The 20,350-nt window shown below is 45.2% G+C and overlaps 1 protein-coding gene and 1 long non-coding RNA gene across 4 annotated transcripts; one reads left to right on the top strand and one right to left on the bottom strand.

Moving 5' to 3' along the window:
• Nucleotides 1-1,933: 1,933 nt before the first annotated feature.
• Nucleotides 1,934-20,341, bottom strand: LOC126491643 (uncharacterized). 2 transcript variants are annotated; one of them, XR_007589429.1, is made up of 4 exons: nt 20,176-20,341; nt 14,342-14,560; nt 4,403-4,467; nt 1,934-2,476 (listed from the first exon to the last, which is right to left on the bottom strand). It is a non-coding gene; the product is annotated as an uncharacterized lncRNA (long non-coding RNA). The 2 variants fall into 2 exon arrangements; XR_007589428.1 differs by lacking the exon at nt 20,176-20,341 and having other exon boundaries at nt 14,342-14,669.
• LOC126491642 (CD209 antigen-like protein B) lies at nt 9,237-16,160 on the top strand. 2 transcript variants are annotated; one of them, XM_050127452.1, is made up of 9 exons: nt 9,237-9,386; nt 9,488-9,574; nt 10,129-10,218; nt 10,686-10,769; nt 11,641-11,706; nt 13,031-13,117; nt 13,618-13,769; nt 14,683-14,792; nt 15,871-16,160. In XM_050127452.1, exons 1-9 carry the CDS (start codon nt 9,341-9,343, stop codon nt 16,019-16,021), a joined length of 873 nt encoding a protein of 290 aa, XP_049983409.1. In that variant the 5' UTR covers nt 9,237-9,340; the 3' UTR covers nt 16,022-16,160. The 2 variants fall into 2 exon arrangements, with proteins under 2 accessions (XP_049983409.1, XP_049983410.1); XM_050127453.1 differs by lacking the exon at nt 13,031-13,117.
• Nucleotides 20,342-20,350: the final 9 nt, after the last annotated feature.

The raw sequence follows: 20,350 nt of genomic DNA, 5'->3' as shown, positions 1-20,350 counted from the left end.
TGAGATGGAGGAAGGACGGATATGGGAGCAGAGAAGAAGATATCTTTATTAAAAAGCCATTTTAGGGTTTGCAAGAGACTTGGCTCTAGAGGGTTCCCAGGTGTCCAAGGAGATTTCCCCAGCTAGGTCCTTGGGCAGCAGAGTAGAGGGTGCCTGAACTAGCATTCTCCCATAGCCACACTGATGAATATCTTGCATATCACCATAGAACCTTCATCAGGCGATGGATGGAATAGAGACAGAGACCCACATCAGAGCACTGGACTGAGCATCCAAGGTCCAGTTGAAGAGCACAAGGAGGGAGAAGATGAGCAAGGAAGTCAGGACCGCGAGTGGTTGGTCCACCCACTGAGACAGTGTGCCTGATCTAATGGGAGCTCACCAAAGCAGCTGGACTGGGACTGAACGAGCATGTGATCAAACCGGACTCTCTGAATGTGGCTGACAATGGGGGCTGATTGAGAAGCCAATAATAATGGCATTAGATTCTGTGAGACCCCAACTCAAATAAGACCCCAACTCAAAAAGCCTGCTTGCAGCTGCTTTTAGCACATGCCGTAGATAGATGGCAATCAGCAAGGGAAATGTACAAAACTTGAAAAACAGCCCTGACTGCCACTCGCACCCTGACCACAGTACCCTGCACCACCAGCCTGTCAAGAAACACCTAGTGTCCATGATAGGGCTTGGGAACTTTCCGGGACAGGGTTTGGGTTTTTTTTTTTTTTTTTTTTTTTTTGGGTTTGGGGTTTTTATGGTATTTTGGGGAAATAGAAGGAACAAATAGCTATGGCCTAAAACTGACCCAAAAAGCCAAATGTTGTATCCAATTGTTCTGTACCTTATACCCATTATTATAATGTTGTGGTTTTTGCCTATAAAAAAGTTGCTGGAATTGCTGTTCGTGGTTCTCTGCCTCTTCAGAGACTAGAGACACCGGTGGCGCTATCATAATAAAGCCTCTTGCTTCTTGCATTTGCTGGACTGGTTAACTGAGTCGTGGGGCTTCTCCCTCTTGGGCCTGCACCCAACTGGGTGAGGGTCCTTCAATTCTACTGCATATACTGGCTTTTTGGGATCCTAGTCTGTTTGGATGCACACCTTCCTAGGCCTGGATGGAGGGGGGAGAACCTTGAACTTCCCACAGGTCAGGGTACCCTGCCCCTTATTAGGACTGGAGAGAGAGGAGGAGGAGTAAGGGGGCAGTAGGGAAATGGGTTGAGGGGAGGAAGTAGAAATTTTGAATTGTATTATTTATAAAACAATAAAAAGAAGTCAACATAAAAAAAAACCCACCAGAAACTGGAATGTTCGTATCTTATGATGCAATGAGACAATGACCTAAGCAGTCTGGCAAAAAACTTGAAGCACCTTCTTATCCTATAAATCTCAACCTTTTGGCAGGTGAAAGACCTTTTTACAGGGGTAGCCTAGGACTACCTGCGTGTCAGATGTTTGCACTGAGGTTCATAACAATGGCACAATTGCAGTTGTGAAATAGAAACATGGATGATTTTGTAATTGGGGAGTCACCACAACACAATAATTGTAATGTATTAAAGGGTTGAAACACTGGTAAAGTTGAGAAACACTGGCTTAGAAAACTTCTTCTTACCTAAGGTCTATGGTCTATTAATTCTTAAGAATTCTTATCTGGCCTCCTTATATTTGCTAACTTTGTCAAGCTTAAGCTATTTTGATAAACTGAGTCATATTAGAAACTGTAATATTCTGTAAAGGTGTAAAAGGATCAGTAAAATTACCATTCTCTCTGTGAACTGTGTCTACGAGTTAAAAAGTTTATTTTGATACTAAAAGGAGCTTCAGTTGAGGAACTGCTTTATTTTTAAGGTTCAAACTTAACAGAGATATAGCTGCTAGGAATAATCTTAAAATGAGCCTCTCGGCCAACGCAAATAATTTCAATCAGACCAAATTAGACCAAATCAATGCCCATGTTTACTGCAGCACTCCCTGGTGGCTGGGAAAACACGGTGAGGAAAGAGAGACGGGGCAGGGGGGTGGACATGCAAAACCCAAAGACCAGGTGTTCTTTTTCTCAACCGCAGCCTAAATAGCCTGTGGGAGTGATCCTGACCTTCCCTGAGGAGGAGTCAGCACTTGGCGGGATTTTCCAGAGGTGGAGCTTTCTGCTCCATTGGTGCTCCATTGGTACCCCAAGGATGAATGCTAGGGGCTGGGGTGATGCTTCCAACCCAAACATCCCAGAGTACTTGGATATAGGGGTGTCAGAGGGCTGGGGTCTCACTTCCAATCAAACATCCCAGACTCCTTGGATATAGGGTTGTTGACTCTAGTCTGGCTACTTCCTCCAGGCATGGGATGATTTAAGAGAGAGGGGAGCTGGGAGTTGGGCTCACACTCAGAGAGAGGTGTGGCTGGAGTGGCATCTGGTTTACTGTCATCCTGGAGTCCTCAGGCAGCTGCTTTTTGAGGGAGATGAGAAGGCAGGTGGCTAGGAGAAAAAAATATTGTTATTATTGGCTCTATGAATGGGGCTAGTCTGCCAGAAAGAATGGAACAGGAAGTGCCCTGGTTGTACAGGTGAGGCTCGGGTGTATAATTGGGACACAATAGCAGATAAAACCAGATTTTAGTTGGTAGAGGTCCTTGATTCAGGAGAGTTAGTACCAATGGTGAAATCCCAGGAGCTGGTGTAGGTGTTTGGCGTGGTCTGGAGAGCAGTTTGTTGGCCCAGGCAGCAGGAGTGACCTGTCAAATATGCTTGAAAATGGGAGAGGTTAAAATAGGCTCTAGAGACTGTTAGTTGTTTACCAGCCCTAATTTTTAATATGGCAGTAGAACTTTTTCCAGGAACCTGTGGGTATCTGTCATAGCAAAGGCTATTGCTTTAGGTTAAAAAGGTATGAACATTTTTAAAAGATGTTTAAAGGGAATTGGGAGCTCTGGACTTATAAGATACACCTGAAACTTCTTATTAGTCCTGGACTATGAAGCCTGTTAAAGAGGCACACCTGTCTGTATTTTAGCAGGAAACTTAACAAATGAAGTAATGAGCTACCAGTACCTTATCAAATGCCATTAGACAGATCTGGGAGGGATAAATGAACAAAAATGAGACAAGCTTTTTTAGTGATGCAGGCAATCCCAAATCTCTTTCCAGTCCTTGGAGAACATCAGTCTTAGAAGCACTGCTTGCCATTAGCTGCTGAGTACAAGATGCCCAAAAATTTTTCCTGTGGGGGAAAGATTTTGCCCACCTGTCTGGGCAGGATGAGAAGATCGATTCCCCAGAAGGCATCCAGGAAGCTGAAAGGTGAAAAACTGCTTTTTGCTGTGTGGGTGGCTTTACCAATCCTAGAGGCAAGCCTGGAAGTGAAATGTTCTTTGCAACTATGTATCTTTTGGAGGAACTAAAGGGTGCTGCAGGAGCTGGCATGTCCCTGTGTTAGGAGCTCTTTTACTAAATTCCATACCCTCAGATCTGCAAAGACACTTGAGAATTGGGTACCATTCCCTGTTATTTAAACTGAGCATATAAGCTAAATTTAGATGTTTATTTTATCCAATTAGTTACAGTTTACCAATGCTAGTAAATATAAGATTAAAAGGAATATTTTAATAAGTCAAAGAATATTAGCACATGTGGGTATTTTTACCCAAGATGGTGGTGAGATCAAAATGGTGGTTACCCACATATTTGTATTTTTCTAGAGCTGTTTTAGTCTGGAGTTATCTTAAAACAAGTACACATGCACACAGAAAGATAGATCCACATACTTACACAGACATACTGTGGCCATATCATTCTAACAGACAGACAAATATAACACTTTCAGAAACCTGTGTCAGCTGACCAACTTAAAATCCCAGCATAGTTAGGTGGCAAATGCCAAGAGAATGGAAGGACAGGGGAAATGGATTTGTTTTAAAATCTCAGAGTGAGACAAACAACAAACAGCTGGGGGGGGGGGCATGGGGAAGGGACCCATAGTGAGACAAACAGCAAACAGCTTAGAGAAGCAGGCAGGAGCACGCATCTAGAAACCGTGGGCTACGAAGCCTTGTTTGCTTTACATTAGATGTTAGACAGCCCCAATTTAAAAGGATTTTTGTAAAAGGTTACCCAAGGGTGTTTTGAGTAATCAGCTTGGAATCACAAGGACCCATCAGAAGCCCATGCCTATTGGGACTCAAGTCTGTGGCAATGTGTCCACTGCACAGTACTCTTGAGTCAAAACAGGGGTGCATGAGAAATGAGTGGGGATGTCTCCAAACACCTGGATCTCATCTCAGCTAAGCCCAGCTTAACCACATGTGTCATGCTTTTGGTGCAGCCATGACTTCAACCAAAAGCCTAAAAAGTGAATGGGTCCCCCTGAGGACCCTACCAGCCATATACTCCAGAAGGGGAACTCACCCACTTGAAGCCAATCTTAGCCTGGCAGAGAGTGCAAGGGCATTTTCCAGCACACAGCACCGAGCCTGTAGGAAAAAACAGACCCCCTCAGTGGAAGACGTCCATCATATTAGGAAATAATCCTTAAGACGAGTTTCTCCACTGACACAAATAATTTTAATCAGACCAAATTAGACCAATGATGTGGGACAACTCTGTATTCTGTCAATTATGTTTTAAATAAATGCTGATTGGCCAGTAGTCAAGCTGGAAGTATAGGTGGATCAACCAGACAGGAAGTAGAGCTGGGGCAATGAGAACAGGAGTATTCTGGGGGAAAGGAAGCTCTTTGTGCAGTCCTCCCCAGACCACCAAAGAAGCAGGATGTGACCTGCCCTGCTGAAAAAGGTACCAAACCATGTGGCTAACATATACTAGAATAATGGGCTGGTATATGTTATAAGAGCTAATATGAAGCCTGAGCTAATGGGCCAATCAGTTTATAAGTTATGTAGACCTCTGTGTAATTTCTTTGGGGGGTCACTGGCTGTGGGAACTGGGAAAGACAGAAAGCCCAACAAGCAGGCCCTTCATGTTACAGACCAAATCAATGCCCATGTTTATTTACTGCAGTGCTCCTGGGTGGCTGGGAAAACATGGCAGGGAAAGTGGGGGGGGGGTTCCCACACAAAAGCCAAAGACAACATGTTCTTTTTCTCAGCATCAGCCTAAATAGCCTGTGGGAGTGGTCCTGGCCCTCCCTTGGGAGAGGTCAGCACTTGGTGGGTTTTTCCAGAGGTGGAGTCCAGACCAAGGCAACTCCTAGGGGGAGGGGGCTTGAGATGGAGCTTTCTGCTCCATTGGTGCTCCATTGGCACCCCAAGGATGAATGTCAGGGGCTAGGGTGATGCTTCCAACACAAACAAAAGTTATAAAGTCCTTTTTCCAAGATCAGTCATTTAGATAAACTCCCCATTCCCTTAGTGGCTTAAAGAAATTTCCTACTTCCTAAAAAGGGAGTCATTCACCTTATCTCTGATAAAAGGAACTTGTAGTCCTACCACTAACATATGGCTGGGGTGCTTAGTAACTTGTCAAGGGTAAACTAGCCTCTAGGCTCCCTCAATCCCTGCTCACAAGCCCTACAAAAGCAAGTCCTAGTCTTATGAAAGCTAATAAATTATTCTAAACTGTTAAAGATAATTAAGAAAAATTTGACTAAAGTCTTTAAAGAAAGAAAAGAGTAATATAAAAAATAAGCCAGGTAAGGATGGAAAATACAGAGGGCACGTGGAGCCTATGTGTTGCTTTATTGACTTCAATTTTTTTTAATGTTGGGTGAGTGCATGGCAGCTGCTAAGAGACATTGAATTATAATAGTAACTGCTAAATTAAACCAGCCTATGTACTTTAGGGATGTCTTGACTTCAGAATGGAAGTCAGAAAATGTATTGCATTGGGGAAGAGGTTATGCTTTTGTTTCCACAATAAATGAAAGGCTATGGATTCCTTCAAGGTTAATAAAAATCAGGTTTGGTCAGGGAAGACTTGAAAATCTTGGCTACAGACATAAAGAAACAAACCAAGAAAACCTACAAGACAGATGACATATGTGCAGATCCCTCTGCACGGTAACTGTTCTAAAACTGGACAACAAATAGTTTTCCCAGGACTTGACCAGGGTCTCAATTTTTTCAGGATTCCCTGGAGATGCCATCTCTCCAAACAACAGGAAACAGTCTAAAGAACATGACGCCCACATTCCCAAGAGATGGAGTAGATGATTTCTGGTCATTCCGGGGGTGTTTGTCATTGTTTAGTGGGATTAGTATCAAGTTGTTATTGGTTATGGTCAGGGAAGAAACTAAACAAAGGAGTTTAGATTCAGGAATCTTTTTCCGAAAGGGGGGATATTTTAAAAAAATTATTGAATCTACTTTTAAAATAAAATGATATGATAAAAAGGTAGATTCCACTCTTGGGAATGTACCTAAGAGATGCCCTATTATATGACAAAAGCATTTGTTCAACTATGTTCATAGCAGTATTATTTGTAATAGCCAGAACCTGGAAACAACCTAGATGCCCTTCAATGGAAGAATGGATGAAGAAAGTGTGGAATATATACACATTAGAGTACTATGCTGCAGTAAAAAACAATGACTTCTCGAATTTTGCATGCAAATGGATGGAGATAGAAAACACTATCCTGAGCGAGGTAACCCAGACCCAAAAAGATGAGCATGGGATGTACTCACTCATAATTGGTTTTTAGCCATAAATAAAGGTCACGGAGTGTATACCTGGTGAACCTAAAGAAGCTAAATAAGAAGGTGTTAAATTTATTTAAAAAAAAAAAACACTACTCGTCTCAAATATTTCACATAGGTATGAATTTTTCTATAATGATATAAACTTAGTTATTTTTGCTAATATATATACATATATGTGTTTCTACTCATGTTTAAGGTATTGTGCCTATGTGACTCCTTTAAAAAGATAATATATTATTAAGAAATACAGATTAATAATCATCTAGAATAATCAAACTTATAATTATGTTAGATATGTTTTCAAGGTTAAGCCTAGATTTGTTTGCCTCAGATATGATTAATAGATAATGGTCCTCAAACTTGTCAGAGATCTGATGAATATGGCTTTTAAAATGTTTAATGGATAAAGCTTACTAGGACAGAGAAAGAGTCCCAGCTCCTAGCAGTAATCCCAAGATTTTTAAGGAAGATGGCAGGGCACCACAATGACTCCACCTGGATTGTGGTAATGCTAACTACTGGGCAGCCAGTACCCAGCTACCAGCTACCAGGACCCAGCCCAAACTGTGGACAAGCAGGACACTGGAGAATTGGTTGCCCCATTTTGCCTAGACAAAGTAAAGTCAGTCTTCCCTATGTTCCTCCCTCACAGGAAAAACTCTCACATTCTGGGCCTGGCAACCAAAGATGGATGCTGTCCTGGTACCTCTGCCCCCAATGCTACAGAGACCACAGGAGCATGGGATGGCTATCTAGGTAATGGGCTAGTCTTTGTCATTTTAGTTGATACACAGGCCATTTGTTATATTTTCTGCTGTAATTTATCCTTCTCAGATCTCTAATGGCATTGGTGACTAGACTAACCATAACTCTGTCAGCTTGGCAACAGCAAGAAATCAGAGTCTTCCCCAAGGTTATAGCCACCTTGTTAGTTTATTTCATATGTAAAAATCAAGCCTTGCCTTTTCTAGAGCTACTAGGTCTCCAGTAGAGAAAAGGTAAGCAGGTTTGTCTTGCTAACAGGCTGGAATGTTAGATCAAAAGAAAACTCCCTGTCACAGGGGATAAAATAGCTACCTATAGTGCCTTTTGGCATACCAGAAAAGGTACCTGTTAGAACCAAATACACCCAGATCTATCAATAGGAAGATTCATTGGCTGAAATAGTGCTATACACAGAGCACTCAACCCGCTCTATGTAAAACAGAGAGGTAATTTTACAGCCTTAATAGAAAATTGATATTTCTATATAAACCACTCAGGAATCATTAGACATAATATGGCTTTACTACCATAGAGGCATTGACATAAGGATGGGCCTAATGGCTGCTGTAGCTCAGGGTTGCTGCCTTTGTTCCGGGAAGGGAATACAATGGCTGATAATCCTGGGGAAGAAACATTTTTAGAATCACAAATTTAACTTATCTCTAACAGGCATGGTTAAGATGTTATCATCTCTGAGATATTTTGGAGGTGGCCTCCCTTAGCCAAATTTTGGGTTACATGATTTAATATCTTCTAAGTAAATCTATTTGTAAAGCCTTAATAATCAATTCTATTACTTTTTCTTCTATATCACCCTTACCTCTCCAGTTCCTTTGATAACCCTTATCCTCCATGCTAACCTCTCTGTCTCTTTTCTTCTTTAATATTCCATATGTCCTTTTAGATGGTTATTGTGTGTATTGCATATACTTGTTGCTATAATTTGTACACATAAGGCTTACATCACTGTCATCCTCAACCCCTCAGCCTTCTTATGTTTTGAAATAGGGTCTCTCTGAACCTGGAACTCAAAAATTTGACTTGGTTTGTGGAACAATGAGCTCCATGATCGTCCCGTCTCCACTCCCCCACAGTACTAAAGTTAGGTGTGTGCTGCAACTTCTGGTTTTTTACTTGAGTGCTGAGATTTGAACTCAGATCTTGGTACTTGTGCCGCAAGCACTTTACCTAAACCACCTCACCAGCTTGGTTTTTCAAAATTCTACGATTCTGGCATACCTAGGGAACTTTATATTTTCCTCCTTGGGACTATTTGATTCTCCTTGGTTCCAACATAGAGGTGGATTGTCCCTCTTCAAGTCCCCAGCTTCACCAAGGACCAGCTGTGCAGCTATTGTTAGACAGTTACCTAATCTGGTTGTGCAGTTTCTCAGCTACCGCAATGTGGGAAGGTTTGAGAAAGTCCGTCCAGTAGTCAGATGTCATGACAGCAGCAGGCACTCGATTGACAGGAGCATGAAAACAACAAAATCAGCAGAAATGTCCATGAATCAGGAGCCAGCAAAGCAATACAGTTGGGAGTCAGAGAGGAGAGAGGAACTTGGAAGATGGGGCGTTGCTTTCCTACACTCAGCATAGGTGGAAAGGGCATAGCAAAGTGGACTCATCAGATAACCTATTGGCTTTAAAAAGATACCCATAACTTGGCCACACCATCAACACACCAGATTTTTCAGCTACAGAACCCCAAACTTTCTAACTCCTCCTTTAAAAAAAAATCTAGGCCTTTAGTTATCTGGCACAAGATAGGCCATGTGAAAGGTGCAGTCCCTCCCTCCGGCTCTTCCGCAATTCATGGGCTTCCTTTTTCCCCTTCCTGAGTGAAAGGGCATTTAAAGAACACCAGGGGATAAATTCTGTGGTCTCCGACAGTCCCAGGCACCAGGACACAGTGGTGACCATGAGTGCCTCCACAGAAGCCAGGATGCAGCAGCTGGGTTCCGTGGGTGAGGCCGGGCTGGGGTTGTGGGAGCACGGTGAGGGAAACCAGTGGGGGCAGCTCAGAGTTGAGCCTGCCCAGGCTCTGACTGGCGCTGTGTTCCCTCAGAGGATGAAGAGTGGATGGTCAGTGACACCAGGTGTTCTAATAAAAGCTCCAGACTACGACCACATTCTGGAACCAAGAGTTTAGCAGGTACGGCCGGGTGAGGGGCTGAGGAAGAGTGGACAGTCTTCCCCAGAGTGGGTCTTAAAGAGAGGAAGGCTAGGGCTCTAAACTTCTGTTTCCTGGGGAGAGAGAGGCTGGAGCAGGGAATCATGGGCCACCGGAAAGGCTGGGGTAGGCGGCTAGGGGAAAGGTAACAGACTATGGGAAGAGAAGGCCAGGGAAGGTAGTCATGGGCCATGGGGCAGTAGAGGCTAGGACAAGGAAACTTGGGCCATGGTAAGGTGGAAGTTGGGAACTGAGGGTCCTGGGAAGATGGACGGTACACCGAGAAATTAAGGGTCTTAGGGAAGTGGAACCTGAGGTAGGGGATGCGGGCTTTGGAGAGGTGGCTGGCATAGGGAGCAGAAAATCACAGGCTATGAGGAGATTGAGGGCAGGGAATGAAATCATGGGCCATGTGGAGGTAGAATCTGAGAGTTTGGATTCATGGGCTGGTGGGAGGAGGATGCTGGTCACCTGTCCTGGAATCAGCATAAGGAAGGAACTTCATCATACTTAAAAGTCCACTTTTTCTCTGGCAGGATGCCTGGGACGTGGCCAAATCACCTTGGTCCTGTACTTGCTCTCCTTCCTGTTCGTGGCTGGGCTCCTGCTGATCATTCTTGTCAAAGGTCAGGCACAATGGAGGCCTCACCTCTCTGACCCTGCTCTTCAGCTAGGGCCTTCCTGGGGTCTAGAAGGGAAGTGGGGAATGCAAGCAGATGGCATGTCCTCTAAGGATGCCCCCATCTCTAGTGTAAGGACAGAATGAGAAAAGAGACATGGGTCGGTCCTAGATTCTCCATCCATTTCTCCTTATGATTCAGCTTTCTCTGAGGAGTGGTAGGTTTTCTGGCCTTTGATCAGGATTAAGGAAGACATTAGTGAGAAACTGCCCTAGACTCTGGGGTGCTGATGTGTGCCTATAGTCTCAGCTGCTGGGGAAGCTGAGGCACAATGATCATTTGGGCCAAAGAATATGAGAGAAGCCTGGGCAACAGAATAAGAAATTTGAAAATGGCACAATGTGTTAGAGAACTCAGTACAGGACTTGGCACACAGGAGGTATTTACTAATGAAAACTTTTTTCCCTCCTCAGTTTCCAAGACCCCAAATACCCAGGGGAAAGAGGGATGGAATAAAGAGATCGTCCAGGAACTGACCCAGCTAAAAGACCAACTCAGTGAGTGACCTCAAAACAGATGTGCCAGAGCCTCGGGAGGGCTCCGTGGAAATGGAGTCCATTTTCTTAAATTATCAGATCACTTTGAACCTCAGTTTTCTCCTCTGTGAATTGAGACCACAGGATAACAATAATAAAATGATACTTGATATTTACAGGGGTTGTGCACACAATAGGAACTCAGTGTTCACTGGGGGTGTGTACACAGTCAACATTCAATGTTCATAAGGGTCGTGTGCATAGTAGGCATTCAGTGTGCCCAGAGGACATGCCCGTGCTTGGCTTATAATACATACAGAGGTTGCACACACAGCAGGCACTCCCTGGTCTGTGGGGCTATGTACACATTTAATGCCCACAGGGGCCGTGCACATAGTAGGTACTCAAACTATTCTCTTGGTCTCTGTTCTGATTGCCAAGCCTCAATTTCTCCCAATCTGCAAGATAATACTTGGGACTCCCAGGGTTACAGTGTGGAGGGGGTGTAGAGGGGGGATGGTTCCCTAGGATGCTCTGTCACTCTGAAGGGCCTGAAGGTTGAGCAGACAAAGAACATGGGTATCCAAGTGTGGGTCATTGTGACCTACCCCCTCCCTGGGACTAGACACTCTGCTAGGTAGTCAGTTTCTCAGTCCCCTAAGGAGATTAAAGAAGACATCAATCAGAAACCATCCCAGAAACTGAGACAGTGGCCTATGCCTGCATCCCAGCCATTAGGGAACTGGAACAGGAATGCTCATTTGTGCCAGGGGATTTGTGACAATCTGTTACACAGTGGGGTCCACAAAACAGAAGATCCCCAGGGACCCCGTGCAGATCATGACAAACAGTAGGTATTTAATAATGGCAGTTCTTTATTTTCTTGGCACAGTCTCCCAGGGGCGGAATGAGTCCTCGCAGATCTCTGAGCAACTGATGCAGATGAAAGCTGAACTCCGTAAGTGAACAGAAACCCGAGGTTCCAAGGCTATAGGGGTCAATTTTCTTGAGTCCTCAGAGCTCTTTATGCCTCAGTTTCCTCATTTGTGACTCAGGGCCACCAGTGACAACAAGGATGTCACATGATGTTTACATAGGCAAGCATCCAATAGATATTCAATGTCAATAGGGAACATACATACGCCAGGTACTCGGTGTTCCTAAGGACACATGAACTGTTCATACAGGAGGTACTCAATGTTCTGTTCATAAGGGGCCTGCACACAGTAAGTACTAAGTGTTTTAGGGACCACACACACACTAGGTATTCTATGTTCATGGAAACTTTGGGCACCCACTAGGCAGTCAACGGTTTTAGGGACCACACACACAATAACTACTCATTGTTCACAGTAGACACTTGTGTTCATAGAGACCATATACACAGTAGGCATTCAACATTTACAAAGCCTGCATTGGTCAGGTTCTTTGGAAGAACAAACTCTATAGAAAGAATGTTTATCAAAAGTCTGAGAATCCGGTAACCACTCAGTCCGCAAGGCTGGATGCCTCAGAGTCCCAGTCTGGGACCCTGAAGGATTCCTAGAGGGCCACCGTCCTTCAGGTCACAATGAAAGACTGAAAGGAGCAGGGATTAACATCAGCAAAACTCCAGAGACAGCAGATAGATGGGAAGATGGACAGACAGCAGCAGCCCTGTTTTTCCCTTGGCTTCTGTATGTCTGGGCCAGCATTGGGAGGTGCTGCTCACTAGGCACAGGTCTTCCCTGTCCTGTTCCTCTTTCCTGGAAATACCCTCACCTCTCTGTCCCAAGCTGTGTCTCTTGGCTCATTCCATGTCCAATCACATTCACATCAGCTGTGCCATGAACACAGTAGGATCACTATCTTCACTGAATTTGTGCACACAGTAGGCAGACAATGATCACAGGGACTGTGAAGAGTCGTCACACAATATTCATGAAGTTACACACACAGTAGGCACTCAGTTAAACCAGTCTACTGGCCTCTGTTCTGAGCTCTAAGCCCCTACGTCTCACCATCTAGAAGACAAAGGCCAAGACTCCTGAGTATTAGGTGTCCTAAGCTTCACAGGAGAGGAGCTCCCTGACACTGGGTTGTGACACATGCCCAAAGTCCAAGCTTCACGGGGAAGCTGAGAGATGAGGTGTCCTTATGCCCAGGACTTTGAGAGGTTTTGGTCACGGAGGGAGATCCACCTCAAGAGAGAGATGGCATAATGGCCCTGGGGACCCAGCTCAAGTTGATGCATGCCGTAGTTGTTTAGTAACTGCAGCTCCCCCTCTTTTTTCCTGGCCCAGTTTCCAGTATCCTTAACGTCCAGGTACAGAACCATTCTAAGCAGGAAAAGATCTACCAGCAACTGGTACAGATGAAGGCTGAACTCTGTGAGTGAACAGAGACCAGAGGCCTTGGGGCCTCCGGTGATCTTTACTGTGGGTCAATTTGCTTGAGTCCTCAGACATCTTCGAACCTCAGTCCCATCCTCTGGACTAGCACTTGGTATTTACAGGGGCCATGCAAACAACAAGCACTAAATGTTTACAAAGCAGGCACTCAGTGTTCACGGGGACGTGCACACAGTGGACACTGAGTGTTCATAGCAATTGTGCACACAGCAGGCACCCAGTGCTTACAAAGGCCATGAGCCCATCTCCTGGCCTTAGTTCTGAGCTCTAAGCTCCTACTTCTTCCAGTCTGGAGGAAGTGGAACTAGGACTCCTGAGTTCCCCTTGAGTTGCAAAGGAGCAAAGAAAGTGGAAAGGAAATGGTTCGCCAACATGCTGTGTCAAGTGAGGGCCCTGACTCTGGAGAGCCTGAAGCTAAAAGCAAGCACAGGAACACAGGCATCCAGGCGTGAGTCCATCCTAACCCACTTCCCCAACAGTCCGCCTGTGTCGGCCCTGCCCCTGGGACTGGACGTTCCTCCGAGGAAACTGTTATTTCGTCTCCAAGTACCAGCAGAACTGGAGCCGTGCTGTCAAGGCTTGCCAAGAAGTGGAGGCTCAGCTGGTCATCATCCAAAGTGATGAAGAGCAGGTATATGGTGGGGCACCAGCCTGATTTGGTCGGAGCACCTGGCTCCTGATCACCTGAGATTAGGACAATTTGCCACAGTTATATGGGGGGGGGAGTAGAAATGAGGGGATCCCAAGCCCTCGGCACAGAATCATGTACTGAACGTTTGTGAGTGTTTGGGGGTTTCCTGAAATGCAGGAGATAACACCTCTGTGCTGGTCAGTATTTAGCCACCTGCTCTCTGAGAGACAAAAATCTTGGTGTGCAGCCTGATAAGATAGCTCAGGCGAGAACTAACCCCCACAAGTTGTCCCTTGACCTCTATATACATGCTATGGCTTGCATACCTGCATATATATAGGCACACACACACATATAGGCACACACATACATACATAGGCACACAACTCTCACACACAATGTGCTTGCCAATTCCCCAGGTGTAAACATTCTCATCGTGTGAAATATCAAATTTATAATGGGAGGTCACTGAAGAACAGAAAATAAGGGGTATACATCTTAAGCAACCATGAATTAGTATGACCTACTCCCAGCGCATTAAAGGCAGTCATAAGGAAATTCTGTAGACTTACCCAATATTCTTAAGAGAGATCGTGCAACATTAGCAGGTGTGTGTGGAGAGGCCATCTGTGTACTTCCTGGAACTCACCGAGATCCTGTGGAGTTCTGAGATTAGTGTGTGCATCCATGTCCAGCCAGCTGAGTAGCACGCTGTGCCAGAGTGCATGTGCCCGTAGTCTCCAGATATGAAAATAGCTGATATCATCTAAGCACACATGAGTGCTCATGGCCTGATAGAGAGGAAGGGGAAAGATCAGATTGCAAGTAGAACTTCCATCAAGAGTGTGGGGAGGCACAAGATGAAAGTGGCGGGAGAGAGGGAGATACTCCCTACTCTCCTCTCCTCCTCTAGAGCTTCCTGCAGCAGACTTCCAAAGCTAAAGGAGCAACCTGGATGGGGCTGTCGGACCTGAAGAAGGAAGGCTCATGGCTCTGGGTGGATGACTCACCTCTGTCATCAAGGTACAGCCAGAAAAAGGGAACAACATGTAGAGTGGAATGTAAATAGGTCTTTGATGCTCTGACTTGAGCTGTCTGTGGGGTTCACCTCCCTCTTCCTGGCCCCTTAGGAATAAGAGCTGCCCACATTTGCTGATAGAAGGAGGGCTTCCTACTCATGAACAGACAGAATAGCAGCAAATCCCACCATCAAAATAAGAGACGTTTCCCCCAAGGAATGTGGATGTTAATGTAGGGTATTAATAGAAAATGCAAAATAAAATAAGGCCACCATTGAGGGGACTATTACCATAGGAAGATGTCATGTTGGGTTGGATATATAAATATGCTTATACAATAGCATGATGGACCCGTAGGTTTGATTCCCCCAACACTGCATAATTTAGTGTGATAGCTAATGCCTGTAATCCTAGCTAGTACTTGGGAGATAATGGGAGAAGGATTGGAAGTTCAATGTTATCTTCTGTTACATACTGAGTTCTGAGCCAGCCTGGGCTACATGAGACCCTGTCTCAAAAAGTTTTTGAAAAGGAAAAGTAAAAAGGAAGGAAGGGGGAAGAGGATATGGGAGGAAATGGAAGAGGAGGAGAAGGACAAAGATATCTTAAATATAGTTTATAAAGATGCTCCCAGATCCCACAGCATGGCACAGAGATCATGAGGGAAGAACCACAATCAGTGAGAATATAAGGGAAGGACAAACAGTGGAAAGAGCCTTTACTTTGTTTCCGTGCAGAGGAACAGGAGAGGCAAGCTTAACATCTATTAGTTTGCCATTTCAGGGTCCTGACTCCTAGCTGTCCAGGGCTTGGCATGGGGGCAGGTGAGTTGTATTCCGGAATGCAAGAACCAAGTAAAAAAGGTGGAGTCCAGATCTGAAAATCACACTCTCTCAGTATAGGACATAACCAGAGTCAGAATCCAAAGCCATCTAACTCAGGCATGTCCCTGGATTCAGAACAAGGCCCATCCACCTTATACATTCTAGGAGGGATGTGAGACATTGAGTTTCAGGAAGCTAAGAACGTGGTTCGCAGCATGCCCCTGGAGCAGACTAATGTTTTGTTGACTGACTCTCCAGATTCCAGAAGTATTGGAATAGAGGGGAGCCCAACAATATTGGGGAAGAAGACTGTGTGGAATTCGCTGGGGATGGCTGGAACGACTCCAAATGTGACCTCCAAAAGTTCTGGATCTGCAAGAAGTCTGCAACCCCGTGCACTGCCAGCTGAGAACCAGCTCTTCTCAGCTTCTGCTTCCGTGCTGGTCTGCCAGGTGGATAGACATGTCTCACGTTCCTCTCCCTGCCCGTTGGCCTCAGTATGTTGACCAAAGCACTGGGCTTCTATTTTTATAAAATTTTTCATCCTCTGTGTGTATCCTGGCTTCATTTCTGTTGCTGTGATAAAATGCTCTGACAAAAAGCACCTTATATCCCGGGCTGTCAGGATGATGGGAACTTGAGACAACTGATCATGTCACATCAACAGTCGGGAACAGAAGGAAATGTGTGTGTGTGTGTGTGTGTGTGTGTGTGTGTATGCTCGCTCACTCGCTTGTGCTCAGCTCAGTTTTCCCATTCACTTGATTTAGGACTCATGCCTAGGGAATGGCAGCATCCACAATGGGCTGGATATTCCCACATCTGCTAGCCAGTTAAGACAACCCCCCCACGCACACACACACATGCTCACAGGCCAACCCCATGTAGGAAATACCTCATTCGGACTCTCTTCCCAGGTGACTCTAGGTTATGTCAGGTTAACAACTACAGCTAACTGTCACAGTGGGACTGGCCCTCTGGCTTTCAGGAGTCACCGGGCTAAGGGGTCATGTTTGTCCTCCACCTTAACACTTCAGTACCAGATGTGGGATGCATTCAGAACCTGGGCGTTTTCCAATAATTTACTCTGTCTTCCTTGCCGAGATCAGAGGAGAGAGAGAGAGAGAGAGAGAGAGAGAGAGAGAGAGAGAGAGAGAGAGAGAGTGTGTGTGTGTGTGTGTGTGTGTGTTATGTATACACATATATGTGCCAATGCATACACTTGGAGGCCAGAGAAAGACACTGGTATCCCCATAGCTCTCCACTTTATGCCTTTGAAACAGAACTTAGAGTTCACGGTTTTTCAGCAAGGCTGGCAACCTGAAAATTCCGCATCCTCCTGTCTCCCATCACCTCCTAAAATGGGGCTACAGGCATAGGTAGCCATACCGCGCTTTTCTTAAGTTCTAGGGGTGCAAGCTCAGGTCCTCTTGCTTGCACGGCTGCACTCTTATCCACTGAGCATCTCCTCAGGCCTTGGTCCCTTACCAGGTACTCTTGTTTCCTCTTGCTGTAAGGAAACATCCTGACAGAATGCAAGGTGGGGGTGGGAAGAGGATTCATTGGCTTACATTTCTGGGTTATAGTTCATCACTACAGGGAAATCATGGCAGGAACTTGAGGCAGCTAGTTACATCACATCCTAAAGCAGAGAGAATAAATGCACAGGTGCCTAGCTTTTTCTACTCCTCTACGGTCGCCCAAACCTAGAGAATGATGCTGCCCATGTTAGGATGGGTTTCTCCTCGATTGGCTTAAGGCATTACCCCCCATATGTTCCTTTATGCCCACCCAAAACAGATAGTCCCTTGTTAAGGCTCTTCTTCTACATTGTATCAAACCGACAAAGCTAACCGTTAAAATGTGTCATCTCTGCCTTGTCCCTTGAGGCTTGATTCTATCCCTGTATACTTTCTTTCCATCTGCTCAATTTCCATCAACCTGCCTGAAACCCTTTGGCTGGGAGCCCTCCCTGGTCTCTGAAGCTCATCATGCATATGGAAGCATGAAGCAGATAGTGCTTCCGATTCATCCCTAACTTCCAGGCACTAGCATACAAATACATCCGCTAACAAGCTGGAGAAACAACTCAGCAGTTAAGAGCAGTCACTCTTTCCAATGGAGTCCAGCTCCCAGCACCTGCATATGATGGCACTCCAGCTCCAGGGGAATCTATCACCTTTATATGGCCTGTTTGGGCATTTGCACTTACACAGGGTGCCCATGCCACTGCATATGCATGTGCACGGGCATGAGAGCATATGTGCATGTGCACACACACACACACACACACAAATAACAATTAAATAAAGTATTAAAAACACCAGCTCTCCCCACTCTTTAGAGATAACCATGGTGGTTACTGGGAGGATCTCCTAGAATTCTCCTCAGAGAATGTGTTTCTCCTGCTGCTAGACATTCTGTTGGAAGCAACTTTACCTGTCTGTCTGCTAATGCCTAGCTGCCTTCTTCAACATGAGACTCCCCACCTGAGACAGCTCAGGTGTGTGAGACAGTGCTGTAGTCTTTTTTGGCATCATAGTTCCTCTTTTTTATTTTTAACAAATGTGTTAGCATCACTTTTTCCATGTCTTATCTTGGATGTACTTTGCTTTTTTTGTCTGTTCCAAGTAGTCCTTCTGGTATCATGCATGGGGCTGGCTTGTGTGAGACCATGGACCTCCATCTTTAAGATGTGTTAAAGTCTAACAGCCTGAGGAAAGCAGGCCATTAACCCTCCTAAAGCTACCCAGCTCTGCTGGGAAGATGGAAACTACACGTCTCAGAGCGAAGAAGCGATCCCAAAACAAAGGAGACCTAGTCATGCCTTATCTGAAGCAGGGTGGGTGCTCTGGGGTATCCCTAAGGTCTTTGGAACTGGCAAAGCCTATAAACAAAGTCCCTCGCTACCTCTGCAGCCCTGAGCTTGAGTAATGACCAGACTTCTAATGCTGACGAACCATGTATTCGCCATCCCCTGAAAAAGATCCTAATTTTTTCATACACTGTATTTTAATCTTGTTTCCCCTCCCCACAGCTCCTCCCAGAATCTCTCCACTTTCCTACCCCCCCCCAACTTTATATTCTCTCACTCTCATTCTCACTCTCTCCCTGCTGAGAGCCTTAACCCACATTCCCAGTAGCTCTGCCCCACTGACTTACACTTTCATGCTTTCCTGGGCATCTGACTCACTGTGGTTCCTGCTGACTTGGCTGTTCTGGTGGAATCACCGTACTCCTATTCCCGTAATGCCTGCTGCAGATGTGCCCACTTTACCGTCTGGGCTGTAGCACGTGATCCATTGCTCTCCAGTGTTGCACAGCCAGATTATATGACAGGCCCACAGTCACACAGCTATTTGATGGCGATCTGCATTTGAACATAGGTGATCTGACTCTACAGCCCTCGGTGTAAACCAAGGAAAATAAAATGGTCCCAAAGAGGGGAAATTTCCCAATGGTCAACACTTGTTGAGTGAAAAAGGCTACATATTTTTGTTGTTGCTCTCACAAACTGGAATAGTCTTCATAGGTAGCAAAGAAATCCATGGAACCTGGGAGTTCATTTTCTCCTTTCACTATGTGGGATCTGGGGGTCAGATTTGGGCCAGTAGGATTAGAGGCAAGTGCCTTTATCCAATGACCATTTCATTTTGTTTTTGAAACAGGTTGTTACTGAGCCTTGAACTCACTGATTCAGCTAGATTGGCTGTCCAGTGAGCCCCAAGGATCCTCCTGTTTCTGTCTCCCTGTATTGGGATTATAGATGTAATCCGCCATGCCTAGATTTTTACTCTGGGGTCCAAACTCCATTTGTCATGCTGTGTGGCAAGCACAGTGACTGAGCCATCTTCCCAGTCCCCGATCTTTGCTATTACTTTGAAGTGGAGATGACTTTAATGGGTAGGACAGAGACTGACCCGGTGGTTGAAGTTTAAAAAGACTTCAATATATTCTCTTCTTCCCAAGGATTGAACTCGGGTTGTCAGGCTTGGTAGTGTGCCTGAGACACCTTTCCGGCCCACTGCTACTCCCATTTCCATGTCCCATACCTGGGACTGAATCTGGGAACACCATTACATCCTCATGCTGGATATCCCCCTTCAAACTCATTCTGTATTATATTTTTAATCAGCTTACAAGACTTTACAATTCCATATGACATTTCCATCCTTCCTTTGCTTAGGCTAAACTTCACCACCCCTACTAACCTCCTACTCCTCCATTCTCACCCTTACGTGAATCTTCCTACCACCAATACCCTCTCCACACACTTTAATGAGGAGTTCTACTAATCCCTATCCTTTAGTGCCCTTTCCCCACCCAATGGCTCCTTCCTAGCTTCCTGGTCTTTAAAATCACAAGTTAAACACAGACATCTAAAAACTGAAGCTAAGATCTGCATATGAGAAGCAAAATGTGCTGTCTGTCTTCCTGGAGCTGGATCACTTTATTCAGTACACTATCTTCCAGTTCCATCCATTTACCTATGAATTTCCTAATTACGGTGTTCTCTACAAACGACACAAACTCCACTGTGTATTTTCATCATATTTGACTTACCTATCCATCAGTTGATGAACATCTAAGCTGATTCTGCTTCGTGACTTTTGTGAGCAGAGCAGCAATGAATATGGATGCACGGTATCTCTGCGTTAGGAGAAACAGAACCCTTTGGGCACAGCAATGGTGTGTCTGGGCTCTACAGTAGCTCTATGGTCAGCTGTTTGAGGACCCT

This window comes from Alexandromys fortis, unplaced genomic scaffold (assembly GCF_014885135.2).
Source record: "Alexandromys fortis isolate MF-2015 unplaced genomic scaffold, M_Fortis_MF-2015_v1.1 scaffold_271, whole genome shotgun sequence".
In the NCBI taxonomy this organism is placed as follows: domain Eukaryota; kingdom Metazoa; phylum Chordata; class Mammalia; order Rodentia; family Cricetidae; genus Alexandromys; species Alexandromys fortis.
The sequence above is the reverse complement of the archived record's forward strand: the minus strand, read 5'-3'. Positions and strand labels throughout refer to the sequence as shown.